This window comes from Anolis sagrei, chromosome 1 (genome assembly GCF_037176765.1).
Source record: "Anolis sagrei isolate rAnoSag1 chromosome 1, rAnoSag1.mat, whole genome shotgun sequence".
Taxonomy (NCBI): Eukaryota; Metazoa; Chordata; class Lepidosauria; order Squamata; family Dactyloidae; genus Anolis; species Anolis sagrei.
The window spans coordinates 15,985,045-15,998,132 of record NC_090021.1 but is presented as its reverse complement, the minus strand read 5'-3'; the positions used below and the strand labels follow the sequence as shown (position 1 = coordinate 15,998,132).

General features: G+C 41.8%; 1 protein-coding gene across 1 annotated transcript in view; it reads right to left on the bottom strand.

Annotated features, from left to right (window-relative positions):
* PNPT1 (polyribonucleotide nucleotidyltransferase 1) overlaps positions 1–12,832 on the bottom strand; it is a 42,176-nt gene extending 29,344 nt beyond the window's left edge. The window contains exons 1-10 of the mRNA XM_067462845.1: positions 12,612–12,832; positions 9,701–9,761; positions 9,477–9,551; positions 9,158–9,263; positions 8,276–8,325; positions 5,853–5,916; positions 5,705–5,752; positions 3,949–4,062; positions 3,391–3,577; positions 1,340–1,391 (exon numbers count right to left, since the gene is read on the bottom strand). Coding sequence (XP_067318946.1) covers positions 1,340–1,391; positions 3,391–3,577; positions 3,949–4,062; positions 5,705–5,752; positions 5,853–5,916; positions 8,276–8,325; positions 9,158–9,263; positions 9,477–9,551; positions 9,701–9,761; positions 12,612–12,823 — 969 coding nt within the window. The 5' untranslated portion in view covers positions 12,824–12,832. The remainder of the gene's footprint in view (positions 1–1,339; positions 1,392–3,390; positions 3,578–3,948; positions 4,063–5,704; positions 5,753–5,852; positions 5,917–8,275; positions 8,326–9,157; positions 9,264–9,476; positions 9,552–9,700; positions 9,762–12,611) is intronic.
* Positions 12,833–13,088: the final 256 nt, after the last annotated feature.

The following is a 13,088-nucleotide window of genomic DNA, read 5'->3' as shown; positions in this document are numbered from 1 at the left end:
CCTATAAAGAAACTTGCTTGATCGTTGTTCTACAAGGAATGAAAAGGCAAACAGATTATGTTCTCCAACCCAAGTCATGTCATGAAAACTGGGAGGATAGCCGTAGCCTTGCTGCCTTCACTGCCACATTTGGTGCCCTGCATTGGGGCTGCTCCAAATCCTCAGCAGCTGACTGAGGACATGAGGTGAGGGATATACAGGGCGAGGCAGCATAACTTCCTTTTTTAAAATGTGCGCCATTCAGTCGGTTGAAGGTGTAGCGGAGCGCTAGTGGTCTCGTTCGAGAGGCGGGAGTATGAAGTTTTGTCCTGACACAGTTCAGTCGGCATCATGCGTTGGAATAGTGAGGAGTGTTGAGGCCTGCTTTTCGAGCGGATTTGGAGTGCTTGACCCACTCTCCAGATTTGGCCCCTTGTGATTTTTTTTCTATGGGGTTTTTTGAAATCCCGTGTTTATGTGAACCGCCCAAGGACTCCACAAGATTTGAAGACCAATATCCAGGAAGAAATTGCCAACATATCATCTGCTATGCTGGTAAGAGTCATGACAAACGCCAGAAATCGATTCACTCAGTGTATGGAGAATGGGAGACATCACCTACCTAGTTTGATTGTGGCGCAGCTGGCTGAGTGTCAGCTGCATTAAGATCACTCTGACCAAAAGGTCATGAGTTCGAAGCCAGCCCGGGTTGGAGTGGGTTTCCAACCAATTGTGTGTAGCCTGTTGTCGACCTTTGCAATCCGAAAGACAGTTGCATCTGTCAAGTAGGAAAATTAGGTACCACCTCAAAGTAGTGGGGAGGCTAAATTAACTAATTTATGAGGCCATAAAGAAGACTCCAGCAGAGCATTCCAGCGGGGAAGCATGCGGGGAATGCGGAAGTACTTCATCAGCGTTGCAGATGGACGATGAAAGCGACAGCTCCCCGGCGGCCAGAAAAAAGTTAAATAGCCTCTGTGTATGTCTGTATATGTTTGTATGTCAAAAATTGGCACTGAATGTTTGCCATATATGTGTACACTGTAATCCGCCCTGAGTCCCCTGCGGGGTGAGAAGAGCGGAATAGAAAAGCTGTAAATAAATAAATAAATAAATAAACAAACTACGTAAAACAAAACTTTAGGTATGCACCTACATTATAAAAAAAATTCTGATTCATACAATGGGTTTTTATTAAGTTTTGAAAAAAGGAAGTTATGCTGCCTCACCCTGTACTATTCTTACTAAATAGTTAGTCAGACAAGAAGAACATACTCAGAGGTAATGCCTGTCACTTTAAACACGCTGACGACAAATGAAGAAAACATAAAGGTTATTCCAATTGAATCTAAGTACTCACTTTATCATGAGTGAAGTCTGAAAATACTGCTGTGATTTTTTCTGATGCGAGTCTTGAATGGGAAAAGAGAAGGAAGATAATTTTTTAAAAAGTAGTTCAGTTTCCAATTTTCAAAGGAAGACAGGATAAGAAACAAATGGTAAATAACACTGGTATCTTGTATTTTGTAGCTGTAAATTGCCCCGAAATAGATTGCTACAATTCAGTAAAAAGACATTTTTATGCATCTGCACTGTATACTTAATGCAGTTTGATACCACTTTAATTGCCATGGCTCAATGCTATGGTATTATGAAAGCTGGAGTTTGATCAGGCACCAGGATTGAACCATGGCAGTCAAAGTGGTATCAAACTGCATTAATTCAATTGTGTAGACACATCTATCATTTTATCAGACCTCTCTGGAGATGGAAATACCTTTACGCTTATCAGTGCCACACACAGGAAAGATCTCTCTCTAGTAGGAGGATGGGTTTTCCATTTCCTTCCTAATTTAAATTTGCCTCACTACTTCATTCTAGAGCAACTTTAACATCAACAAAAGTGCAACATTAAGCTCAAAACGGTTCCAAAATACTGCACTCTGGTTATTTATTTACACGCTACAGTACAAAATGTTCTCGTGCACAGTCATATCCCGTCAGCCTCTATAGACTCCTTCTTCGTAATACTCTTATTTCATTACACACTCAAATGGTTTTCCATTCTCAACCTCCTTCCAATCATTTAGCATTCTGTGGTTGCCTCTTGGGCTATTTTGGCAGAAAGAAGGGATAGACATTTAATAAAATAAATATCGGAAACCGAGAAAATGACATGCAAAGCAATTACACAGTGCAAATGAGGCACATCCCAGGCAAGACTAGAAGCAACAGCATATTTCTCTGAAGACCGTTCACCAACTGAGATAAGACAGAACTGCAAGCCACAACATACAGCCGCACTACTTTGCAAGAAGTTTCTGTTGGCAAAGAAATTATCAAGTTATATTTAAGTTAGCAAAAGGTATCAAATGTAATACTAATTTCTCAGGAACCAAGTTTAAAAAAAATTATTATTGAAACATAAATCTACAATAATGTATCTTTGACCATTTCCGTTACCTTGGCAGCCACCTCTCTACAAAAGTCAACATTGACACTGAAATACAACACAGGCTGAACTCTGCAAGTGCAGCATTTTTCCCAATGAAGCAGAGAGTGTTTGAGGATCGGGACATCCGTAGGGATACCAAGGTGCTTGTTTATAAAGCTATTGCCCTCCCAACCCTGCTATACGCCTACGAGACGTGGACCGTCTACAGACGTCTCATGCAACTCCTGGAACGATTCCATCAGCGTTGCCTCCAAAAAATCCTGCAAATCTCTTGGGAAGACAAGCAGACAAATGTCAGCGTGCTGGAAGAAGCAAAGACCACTAGCATTGAAGCAATGGTCCTCCACCATCAACTCCGCTGGACTGGCCACGTTGTCCGGATGCCCGACCACCGTCTCCCAAAGCAGTTGCTCTACTCCGAACTCAAGAATGGAAAACGGAATGTTGGTGGACAGGAAAAGAGATTTAAAGATGGCCTCAAAGCCAACCTTAAAAACTCTGGCATAGACGCCGAGAACTGGGAAGCCCTGGCCCTTGAGCACTCTAACTGGAGGTCGGCTGTGACCAGCAGTGCTGTAGAATTTGAAGAGGCACAAATGGAGGGCGAAAGAGAGAAACGGGCCAAGAGGAAGGCGTGTCAAGCCAACCCCGACCGGGACCACCTTCCACCTGGAAACCAATGCCCTCAATGTGGGAGAATATGCAGATCAGGAATAGGGTTCCACAGTCACCTACAGACCCACCGCCAGTATACCGATCTTGGAAGACAATCCTGCTCGGACAACGAGGGATCGCCTAAGTAAGTAACTTCATAGTTTGTAGGTGTTGTTTAGTATTATTGTTTTGATGGAACTGTATTTTAAAGTTTGTGCGATGATGCAGATATGTATCATTTAATATTTCAGGTTTGCTTCTATTCAGTTAATACATTTAAATGTTTTTTCCCCCTCACTTACTGCTTTGCACATTCCACAGTCTCCTCAGGAGCAGTGAATAACTTCTGTACGGTTCTCTTGGCAACACCCTGTTCTTTTGCCAATTGCTGTATGCCTTGAATGATTTGCTGGCCGTGCTTCACACCCACTTTGATGGCATGGCAGAAGTCCTGCTGTAATACATTCTCTGCTGCAGCTTCCAACATCACTGTTGATTCATATACAGAGAAAGATATCAATAGTCACATCAGTCTTCACAATCACACTGTAAATTAGGCTTGGGCAAACTTGGGTCCTCCAGGTGTTTTGGATTTCAACTCCCACAATTCCTAACAGCTTCCCATGCACAGATATGAGAGAAGCCTCCCACAGGATGGTAAATCATCTGGGCGTCCCCTGGGCAATGTCCTTGCAGATGACCAATTCTCTCACACCAGAAGCAACTTGCAGTTTCTCAAGTTGCTCCTGACACACACACACAAACCAAGAGGTGTATTTAGGACTGAATAGACTGCTTATATGATCTCAGTCCATTTCATGAGCACTTAATTATTAAAGAACAGTATTTTAATTACTTACCCACTTGACTACGAGGGGCTGAAGAGACTATTAAATCCAATGTACTGGAAGACATTTCTTTTCGAGTGGGATTGACAACAACTTCTCCATCAATCATTCCTACTCTCACGGCACCTAAGAAGATACTCCATGAATTAAAATATTCCATCAGTTAGCCTTTCACAAGTAGGAAAAAAATCATTCCAGAGTGCACGCAAGTATTTTTCAGATGCGCTTCTAATGGTGAAAAAGCAATGTGGTTAGAAATTTGAAAGTGCCTCTAAAGGTTCATGAGATTCTGCTTTTATCATGAGACTGTTCTAGAAAGAGTTTGGATGCACCTACCTGCATTCAAGGAGTTACCTGTTTATATTTCTTTTCTTGCAAGGCACAATAACCAAAATGGAACCAAGTTGTATTCTGGTGGTAACCCAACAGGGCACAACTTCACTCCTTTTGTGTTATAATGTTTACATGTAAAATGTGGGTGGCATTTGGGGAGCAACCTAACTAAATGAAGATGACATATTTCAATTACTGCCTTCCTACAGCATATCTTGTGACAGATGTCAAGGTGACAATGAAGTAGACAGGTGAGAGTATTTTATATTTATGCTTATAGCATTCAAATTTTTAAAAAGAAAGAAAATATGGGAAAGGAAATGCACTTGGCGGCCTTCTCCTCAGCTCCATACCCAAACATTGGGCAGCCTAAAAAGTAGTTCTGAAACTAATTCTCTGTCTTTCTTTAGTTTTCCCATAGCAAATTATTTTTTGAAGTTACAGGGAGTTCCTAAGACAGTTTTATGTTTCCAGTATTTTCCTGATAATTTTTATATATTTTAAATACAATGTATCAGTTATGGGCAAACTTTGTCCCTCCGGGTGTTTTGGACTTCAACTCCCACAATTCTTAACAGCTGGTAGGGAGTTGAAGTCCAAAACACCTGGAGGGCTGAAGTTTGCCCATGCCTGCCGTATATACTTGAGTATAAGCCAAGTTTTCAGCCCTTTTTCAAGGCTGAAAAAGCCCCCCTCGGCTTATACTTGAGTCAAAGTTATTAATTATTTTACTCTATTATTATTATTATTTTACTCTATTATTATTACATTTACATTAGTTTACTCTATTATTTTTATTATATTTATTATTTTACTCTATTATTATTATCACATTTATTATTTTTCTCTATTATTGCTATTACTACATTATTATTTTCCCTATTTATTATTATTACATTTATTATTTTACTCTATTAGTATTATTACTTTTATTCTTTTACACTATTATTATTATTACATTTATTATTTTATTCTTTTTATTATTACTGGAAGGATACGTAAGCATTTACATTGAAGAAGGTTAGAATAATGGTTTAATCAGAGTTGGACAGTCTTATCTTAAATTACAGTTTTATGTAAACATAATCTACTGATGCCTCAATAAATGCAATATTATTCGTATCTATTTTTATTTTGAAATTGACCAGTAGGTGCTGCATTTCCCAGCCTCGGCTTATACTCGAGTCAATATGTTTTCCCAGTTTTTTCTGGTAAAATTAGGTGCCTCAGCTTATATGTGGGTCGGCTTATACTCAAGTATATACAGTATCAGTGCTTTCAACATTTATTATTTAGCAATCATTCTGGAAGATAAACATTAATTATTTTTAAAGAATTCTAACTATTATGGAACATAAATTGGAGAGTTATACACTTAAAACTTTAGTAAAACAAACCTGGTTCAAAATATATATATCATGTTATCTTTACTCACCAATGGGACCATTCCATGGAATATCCGACAACGTAAGAGCTGCAGAAGCTGAAAGTAACCAAATTTTTTATTTGTAATGGTTTCACTAAATCAGTAACATTGCATATTCTGGGCTAAGGAGAGAGAATAATTCGCAAAAATATATTACCTCCATTGATTGCCAAAACCTCAGGATCATTGACACCATCTACAGCTAAAAGGTTACAAAGTATCTGGTGAAAAAAAAAACAGAATAAGGAAAAAGAGGGATGAGACATAGTTGCCATAATTACACAAACAATTCTGAAATGTTAATGACTTTAATGACACTTGGATAAAACATGCCTCCTCCTGTACATTCTTTTATTTGACTGTGCTGTGCCGCAGCTAGCTGATAGCCAACTGCATTAAATCACTACTGACTGAGAGGTCATGAGTTCGAAACCAGCCTGGGTCGGAGTGAGCTTCCGGCCATTAGTCTAGCTTGCTGTTGATCTTTGCAGCCCAAAAGACAGTTGCATCTGCCAAGTAGGAAATTTAGGTAACGCTTTATGTGGGGAGGCTAATTTACGATGCCATAAAACCTTCCAGCAGCATGCAGAAGAATGAGGAAGTACTCTATCAAATGACTTGATGTCACAAATGGATGGTGAAGCAGCAGTTTCCCCTGTGGCCGGAATCGAGCATACCATCATGAAGCCGGAAAGCTAGAATATTAAATGTGTCTGTCTATATCTTTATGCGGATGACACACAACTCTACTACTCCTTTCCACCTAATTCCAAGGAGGCTTCTCGGGTGCTGGACGAGTGCCTGGCCGCTGTGTCAATCTGGATGAGGAAGAGCAAGCTGAAGATCAATCCCGACAAGACAGAGGTCCTCCTGGTCGATCGTAAACCGGACCGGGGTATAGGGTGGCTACCTGTGCTGGACGGGGTTACACTCCCCCTGAAGCAACAGGTCCGCAGTTTGGGTGTCCTCCTGGATTCTTCGCTCACACTTGAGGCTCAGGTGTCGGCGGTATCTGGGAGGGCCTTTGCACAATTGAGACTCGTGAGCCAACTGCGACCGTACCTCGTGAAGGCTGATCTGGCCGGGGTGGTCCACGCCTTGGTCACCTCTAGAATGGATTACTGCAATGCGCTCTACGTGGGGCTGCCCTTGAAGACGGCTCGGAAACTTCAATTGGTCCAGCGGGCAGCAGCTAGGATGCTAACTGGAGCTCATTATCAAGAGAGGTCTACCCCTCTGTTTAAGGAGCTCCACTGGCTGCCATTTATTTTCCGAGCCCAATTCAAGGTGCAGGTGCTCACCTACAAAGCCCTGAACGGTTTGGGACCACCCTACCTGCGTGACCGCATCTCCATCTACGAACCCACACGCTCGCTCCGGTCATCTGGGGAGGCCCTGCTCGTGATCCTACCTACGTCGCAAGCGCGCTTGGTGGGGACACGGGACAGGGCTTTCTCTGTGGCGGCCCCCCGACTTTGGAATGCCCTTCCAAAAGAGCTTCGTCAGGCCCCTACTCTAGCAGTTTTCAGAAGGAACCTAAAAACTTGGCTGTTCCGATGTGCCTTCGCAGATTAGGAATCCCCCATCCCAAGTCCTAGAAGCACTTTAGCACAACCAATGTTGCTGCACACCGCACTTTTAATCCTACGTTCCTCCTGCCATCTCAGCACTTTTAACCCCTGTACCCCATTGCGCCGGCCGAACCAGTTTTAATAGTGTCTTGATGTATTGATGTATTGTCATTGTTGTATTTTGCTTAATTGTTTTGATTTGCTTTGTTATGTTTTTCTATTGTATTGTGTTTTGAGGCTTCGGCCCGTGTAAGCCGCATCGAGTCCTTCGGGAGATGCTAGCGGGGTACAAATAAAGTTAATAATAATAATAATAATAATAATAATAATATATATGTCGTATGTCTAATTGTCATTGAATGTTTGCCATGTATCATGTGCATTGTAATCTGCCCTGTGTCCCCTACGGGGTGAGAAGGGCAGAATATAAATACTGCAAATAAATAAATAAATAAATATGTATCTGCCAAATACGAGACCATTCTAAATGAAATATATCAACAGTCTTTTGAGTTTCTGGCACAAATGTTACAGAATACCCCTTCTTACTCATAGAAAACCACTTGATTTCATATTTACAATCATCTTGTTGCTCTATTATTACCCTTATTTCGCTGCCTCGTAGAATAATATATTGTTAATTTTATTATTGCTGTTTACTTTTAATATGCTGCTAATGTTTGGTTGCCTTAGTATCAATAGTATTTGTTACACTTAATTTGTTTTAAAATGAGGATAATAATTTCCACTAAATCTTTTGGAATCCCTCAACAAACAACAGTAAGTAAAACTACAATGTGAACCTATTGTTATTATACCTACACATCCAAACGTAATGATAACTGACAACTTCAACAGCATGATCTCTCATAAAAAGGTCACATTTTATCAACAGATTGATACTACCTACAATATGTAAGTACTGTACAAAGCAGGCCTTTAATAACAACATAGCATCAGCAGCTCACCAAAACTAGATTAAAAATAATAAGTCAGCAAATTAACTTACCTGCGTATCATAATAGTATCCTGCTGGGAAGAGAGGTCTAATTGAACGATCTGTAAAATAGAATAAGTAACTTGAAGCTCTCATGAAAAATTAGAAATAGGTTTAATCTATCAATACACACAATAAAAGTGAAAATATTTATGTGTGTATGTGGCAGATGTGTCCATTTATACAGACAGCCTCCAACCTCTGCAAACAGCTATGACCCACAGTGCTGAGGAGCCACCAAAGCACTTCCTCCAATGACAATTCAGGTTATAGTGCGTGCCATGAACATGTAGACCAAACCCTACCAATGTCCTCCCCAAACACTATGCCCACCACCCAAGGAATGCTTTTATTAGGGGCCCATTTCATCTTAGAGTTGAAGTGTTTCCTCCAAAACATCCAGGCATCCTGGTGTTACTTTATCTCTCCAGTGATGTGGAATTTGCATGACCCTTCCCACTGCCTCTCCCTAAACCCCTTTCCTACTCTTTTCAACTCTGTCTGCATAACAAACAGAGAATAACTGAGCAGCAACTAAACATATTGGAGGAGTTTGGGGATAGACTCCACATTAGGGAAGTTGTCGTTCACCCTGCGTCAAATCAGCGCACTGTGACTCCCCTCACAGACAATGGACCTGGAACACATATGGCACACAGAACCCCCATGACTTGAGAAAAAGACTAGAGAGGTTGGGGGGGATTCATCTTGATTTATAGCCATTGTTCATACTGGGATGTATAGTTCACCTGCAATCAAAGAGCATTCTGGACCCCACCAATGATGGTCCTAGACCTAACTTGACACACAAAACTCCCATGACCAACAAAAAACACTGGAGGGCTTTGGGGGAAATTCACCTTGATTTATAGGAGTTATAGTTATAGCACATACCTATTACTCGACTGGTAAGAATTTCCTTGTCTGTAGAACCCAGTTCTCTTCTTAGATAGTTGGTAGGAATTCTTCCAGCTGCTGCGGCTTTTTGACGATAATCAACCTTATGTATCAACAGACATTATGATTTAATTTTAAAACAAATTACAGGCTACTGTAACAAATTAAGAGTTAAGATGCAAGTTTATCTTGTTAGCTTAAAAGGATTATAGTTTTCCAAATATAGAAAATGTCTAACTAGTTTGCATTAGAACCAGCTTATTTAATCACATGTACGATATGTGGCATTTCAGTACTATTCACTATCAATACTTACCACCAAAGGCATGAACTGAGATGGAGAAGGCTTCGTTTTGCTGACTGCTGTCACCATCACTGATGTGTCACCTAACTTTATTTTTGAAATAAAATATTTGAAAAAGAAAGTAGAAAAAGAAAGATTAACAATACTAATGGGTTTCTCTCTGTTTTACAACTGTTTTGCATCTCTTAACACACATTCTGCAATAGGAAAATAATGACTTAACGAATGTTTCCTACCTGCACTACAGCAGATCCATCAGCAAATCTGGCTAGTTTTCCAGAAGAGATTTCCAATTTTCTGGAAAAGAAGGGGAAAAGTAAGTTATGTCCCATGGGCATATTATATACTATATTATATAGTTATTTACAGATGAACGGCAAGATCATATGGGAGTTTCAGGAGAAAGCTAGAAAATGGCATTGAGAAGGAAGTTCCAGGGAGAAGAAACAGGTATGCGCTGGTTGCTCACAAAATTTTACACGTTTTCAAAATGGCAAGGTCTTCAATCTGTAAGCTTTCCATATTTTTCTACTGCTTCTTCTGCTTTTTTTTCTTACAGGGAAAGAAATAAGTTCCTTTGCTACCAAACAAAACTGACCTGGTACCTAAATAAAGTTGTCCAAATAAATTAAGTAGTACTAGCAATTCCATCTGGAAATACATGTTCTTATTGATCGAGATGGCCGTGATTGAATGAGAAACCTCAAAGAGACCTTGTTATGAATAGCCCAACTCAGGTCTTGCAGACTGAGAAATGTAGCTTCTTTGAGTCATTTCACTTGTAATGTAGCCTTTCTCTTTTCCTAATGCATTTAGCTTTTCCCGACATTTCTGTTGCTTCCAAAGTGTCTTGCAGTTTCTCTTGAAATGGAAGTCGCTCCTGAAACCGGGGGGGGGGGGCTGGCTTCCAAAATTCACAGGAGACAAAGGACAGTAATCTAGCTACTTTGAAATGTTTTATTTTAATGACTACTTCACAATGTATGTTTTAAAAACTCTTTATTTGGAGGTTTTTAAACAAAGGATAGATGGCATGTCAAGACCTGAATTCAAATTCCTATATCTGATTATTACATTTCTATGTTAAGCTGAAATGATCCTGTTTAATGGCTCGATTCCTATGCTACTATACGTTCTATCCACCTAATTGACCAGCCTATCCTTTAGCTCGTTTTGCATATTGCTCCCCCCTCATGAGTCTGTTGCTACTTATGATGTTTATTATTGTTTATTCTGTTTTTATGTTATTTTAATATGTTATTTTGTTTTTAATTGTATGTTGCCTTGGGCTTGGCTCCATGTAAGCTGCCCTGAGTCCCCTTGGGGAGATGGAGGCGGGGTATAAAAATAAAGTTCTTCTTCTCCTTGAGATCTCTTCCAGTTCTATGATTTTGGAGGGCAATTTTGCAATGCACTTCCAGGGCCTGTTCAGACAGTGGAACCTACACAATTTTAAACTATGAATTTAAATTTACATTTTGCTATGAATGATTTTAATGCATTTTAACTTCAACGACATAATTACATGTAATGTTATAATTATGTTGTTTGTTGTTTATTGTTTGCGTTTTCGGTTTTATTTCATTGTAATTTTCTGTTTGGGCTTGTAAGCCGCTCTGAGTCCCCATTGGCGGGGTATAAATAAAGCTTATTATAATTTTATTTTTTGTCGTGTCAGGAGCAACCTGAGAAACTGCAAGTTGCTTCTGGTGTGAGAGAATTGGCTGCCTGCAAGGACGTTGCCCAGGGGACGCCCGGATGATTTTGATGTTTTATCATCCTTGTGGGAGGCTTCTCCCATGTCCCCGCATGAGGAGCTGGAGCTGATAGATTGAGCTCATCCGCCTCTCCCTGGATTCGAACATGCAACCTGTCGGTCTTCAGTCCTGCCGGCACAGTGCTTTAACCCACTGCGCCACCGGGGGGTCCGTTTATTATAATTATTATAACTATCATTACAGGTGAAATGACGCAAAGAAACTACATTTCACTGTCAGCAAGACCTGAGTTGGGCTGTTTCCTTCTGTAACTCTGTTCATTTATGTCAGGCATGGGCAAACTCAGACTCTCTGGGTGTTTTGGACTTCAACTTGCACAATTCCTAACAGTCAGGAAGTAGAAGTACAAAACACCTGGAGGGCCAAAGTTTGCCCATGCCTGTCTTATATTGATTGTTGGCTGTATAGCAGATTCCACAAATGGCTGAGATCCAGAAGGTATAGAGCAGTGGTTCTCAACCTGGGGTCCCCAGATGTTTTTGGTCTACAACACCCAGAAATCCCAGTCAGTTTACCAGCTGTTAGGATTTCTGGGAGTTGAAAGCCAAAAACATCTGGGGACCCCAGGTTGAGAACCACTTGTATAGAGCCAGGGCACTACTATTGCTTCTTTTAGTCGAGAAGACAGTATCAAAGTCCTTTAGTAAGAGACCCCTGTGATCCAGGGATAAGTGTTTAGAGAAGTCATAGGGAGGAGGGAGCAAGTTTTCTGCTTCCTTGGAGACTTGGACGCAGAACAATGGTTTCAAATTACAAGAAAGGAGATTCCACTTTAACATTAGGAAGAACTTCTCTGAGTGTAACAGCTGTTCAGCAGTGGAACTCACTGCCCCGGAGTGTGGTGGAGGCTCCTCCTTTGGAGGCTTTTAAACAGAGGCTGGATGGCCATCTGTCAGGGGTGATTTGAATGCAACATTCCTGCTTCTTGGCAAGGGGTTGGACTGGATGGTCCACGAGGTCTCTTCCAACTCTTTGATTCTATGATTCCTGACTCTGAGAGCTGTTCAGCAGTGGAACTCTCTGCCCCGGAGTGTGGTGGAGGCTCCTTCTTTGGAGGTTTTTAAACAGAGGCTAGATGGCCATCTGTCGGGGGTGCTTTGAATGCAATATTCCTGCTTCTTGGCAGGGGGTTGGACTGGATGGCCCATGGGGTCTCTTCCAACTCTGTGATTCTATGAACTGTAGAGTTTGGGCACATTTTCCCCTGCCTTGGCTCCATGCAATGGGAATCATGGGAGTTGTAGTTTGGGGAGGCAGCAGCGCTCTTTGGCAGAGGCGGCTGAAGGCCTGGAAAAGACTACAACTCCCATGAGCCATAGCGGTGAAAAGGCCTTGAGCAAGGCCCCACGATCAGTCCGGCGCCGTTTACCTGCTCCCCACTTCCACCGAGACCGTGTGGGCCGCCCCAGCCGCGCTCCACAGGGCCCGGGCCAGCCGCAGGCCTCTGGGGGCCCTCAGCCAAGGCCTCATGGCGCTGCGTCCACGGGAGGCCGGGCTCCACTCCTGCCACCGAAGGCAGCGCGCACTGGAGGCCGCCATGACACCAGAGTCACGCCTCCCTTCAAGGAACGCCATCGCCATTGGCTCCGCGAAACGAACTCCATCACCATTGGCTGGCCTGCCCGGCAGCGCGCGCGTAGCTACAGCCAATGAATGACGGCGAGAGGGGAGCTAGACTGGGAGAAGTTGCCCGAGGTTCGCTTTCGATTCAGTTCTGAGGGCGCAGCAAGGAGCAGCACTCGTGCGCCATCTAGCGGCGGTGGAGCTCATAACAGCGAGGGAAATGGGAAATGTTTACAAAAAAACAGAAGTTTCTTGGTATTGGGTTGTTGTAGGTTTTTTTGGG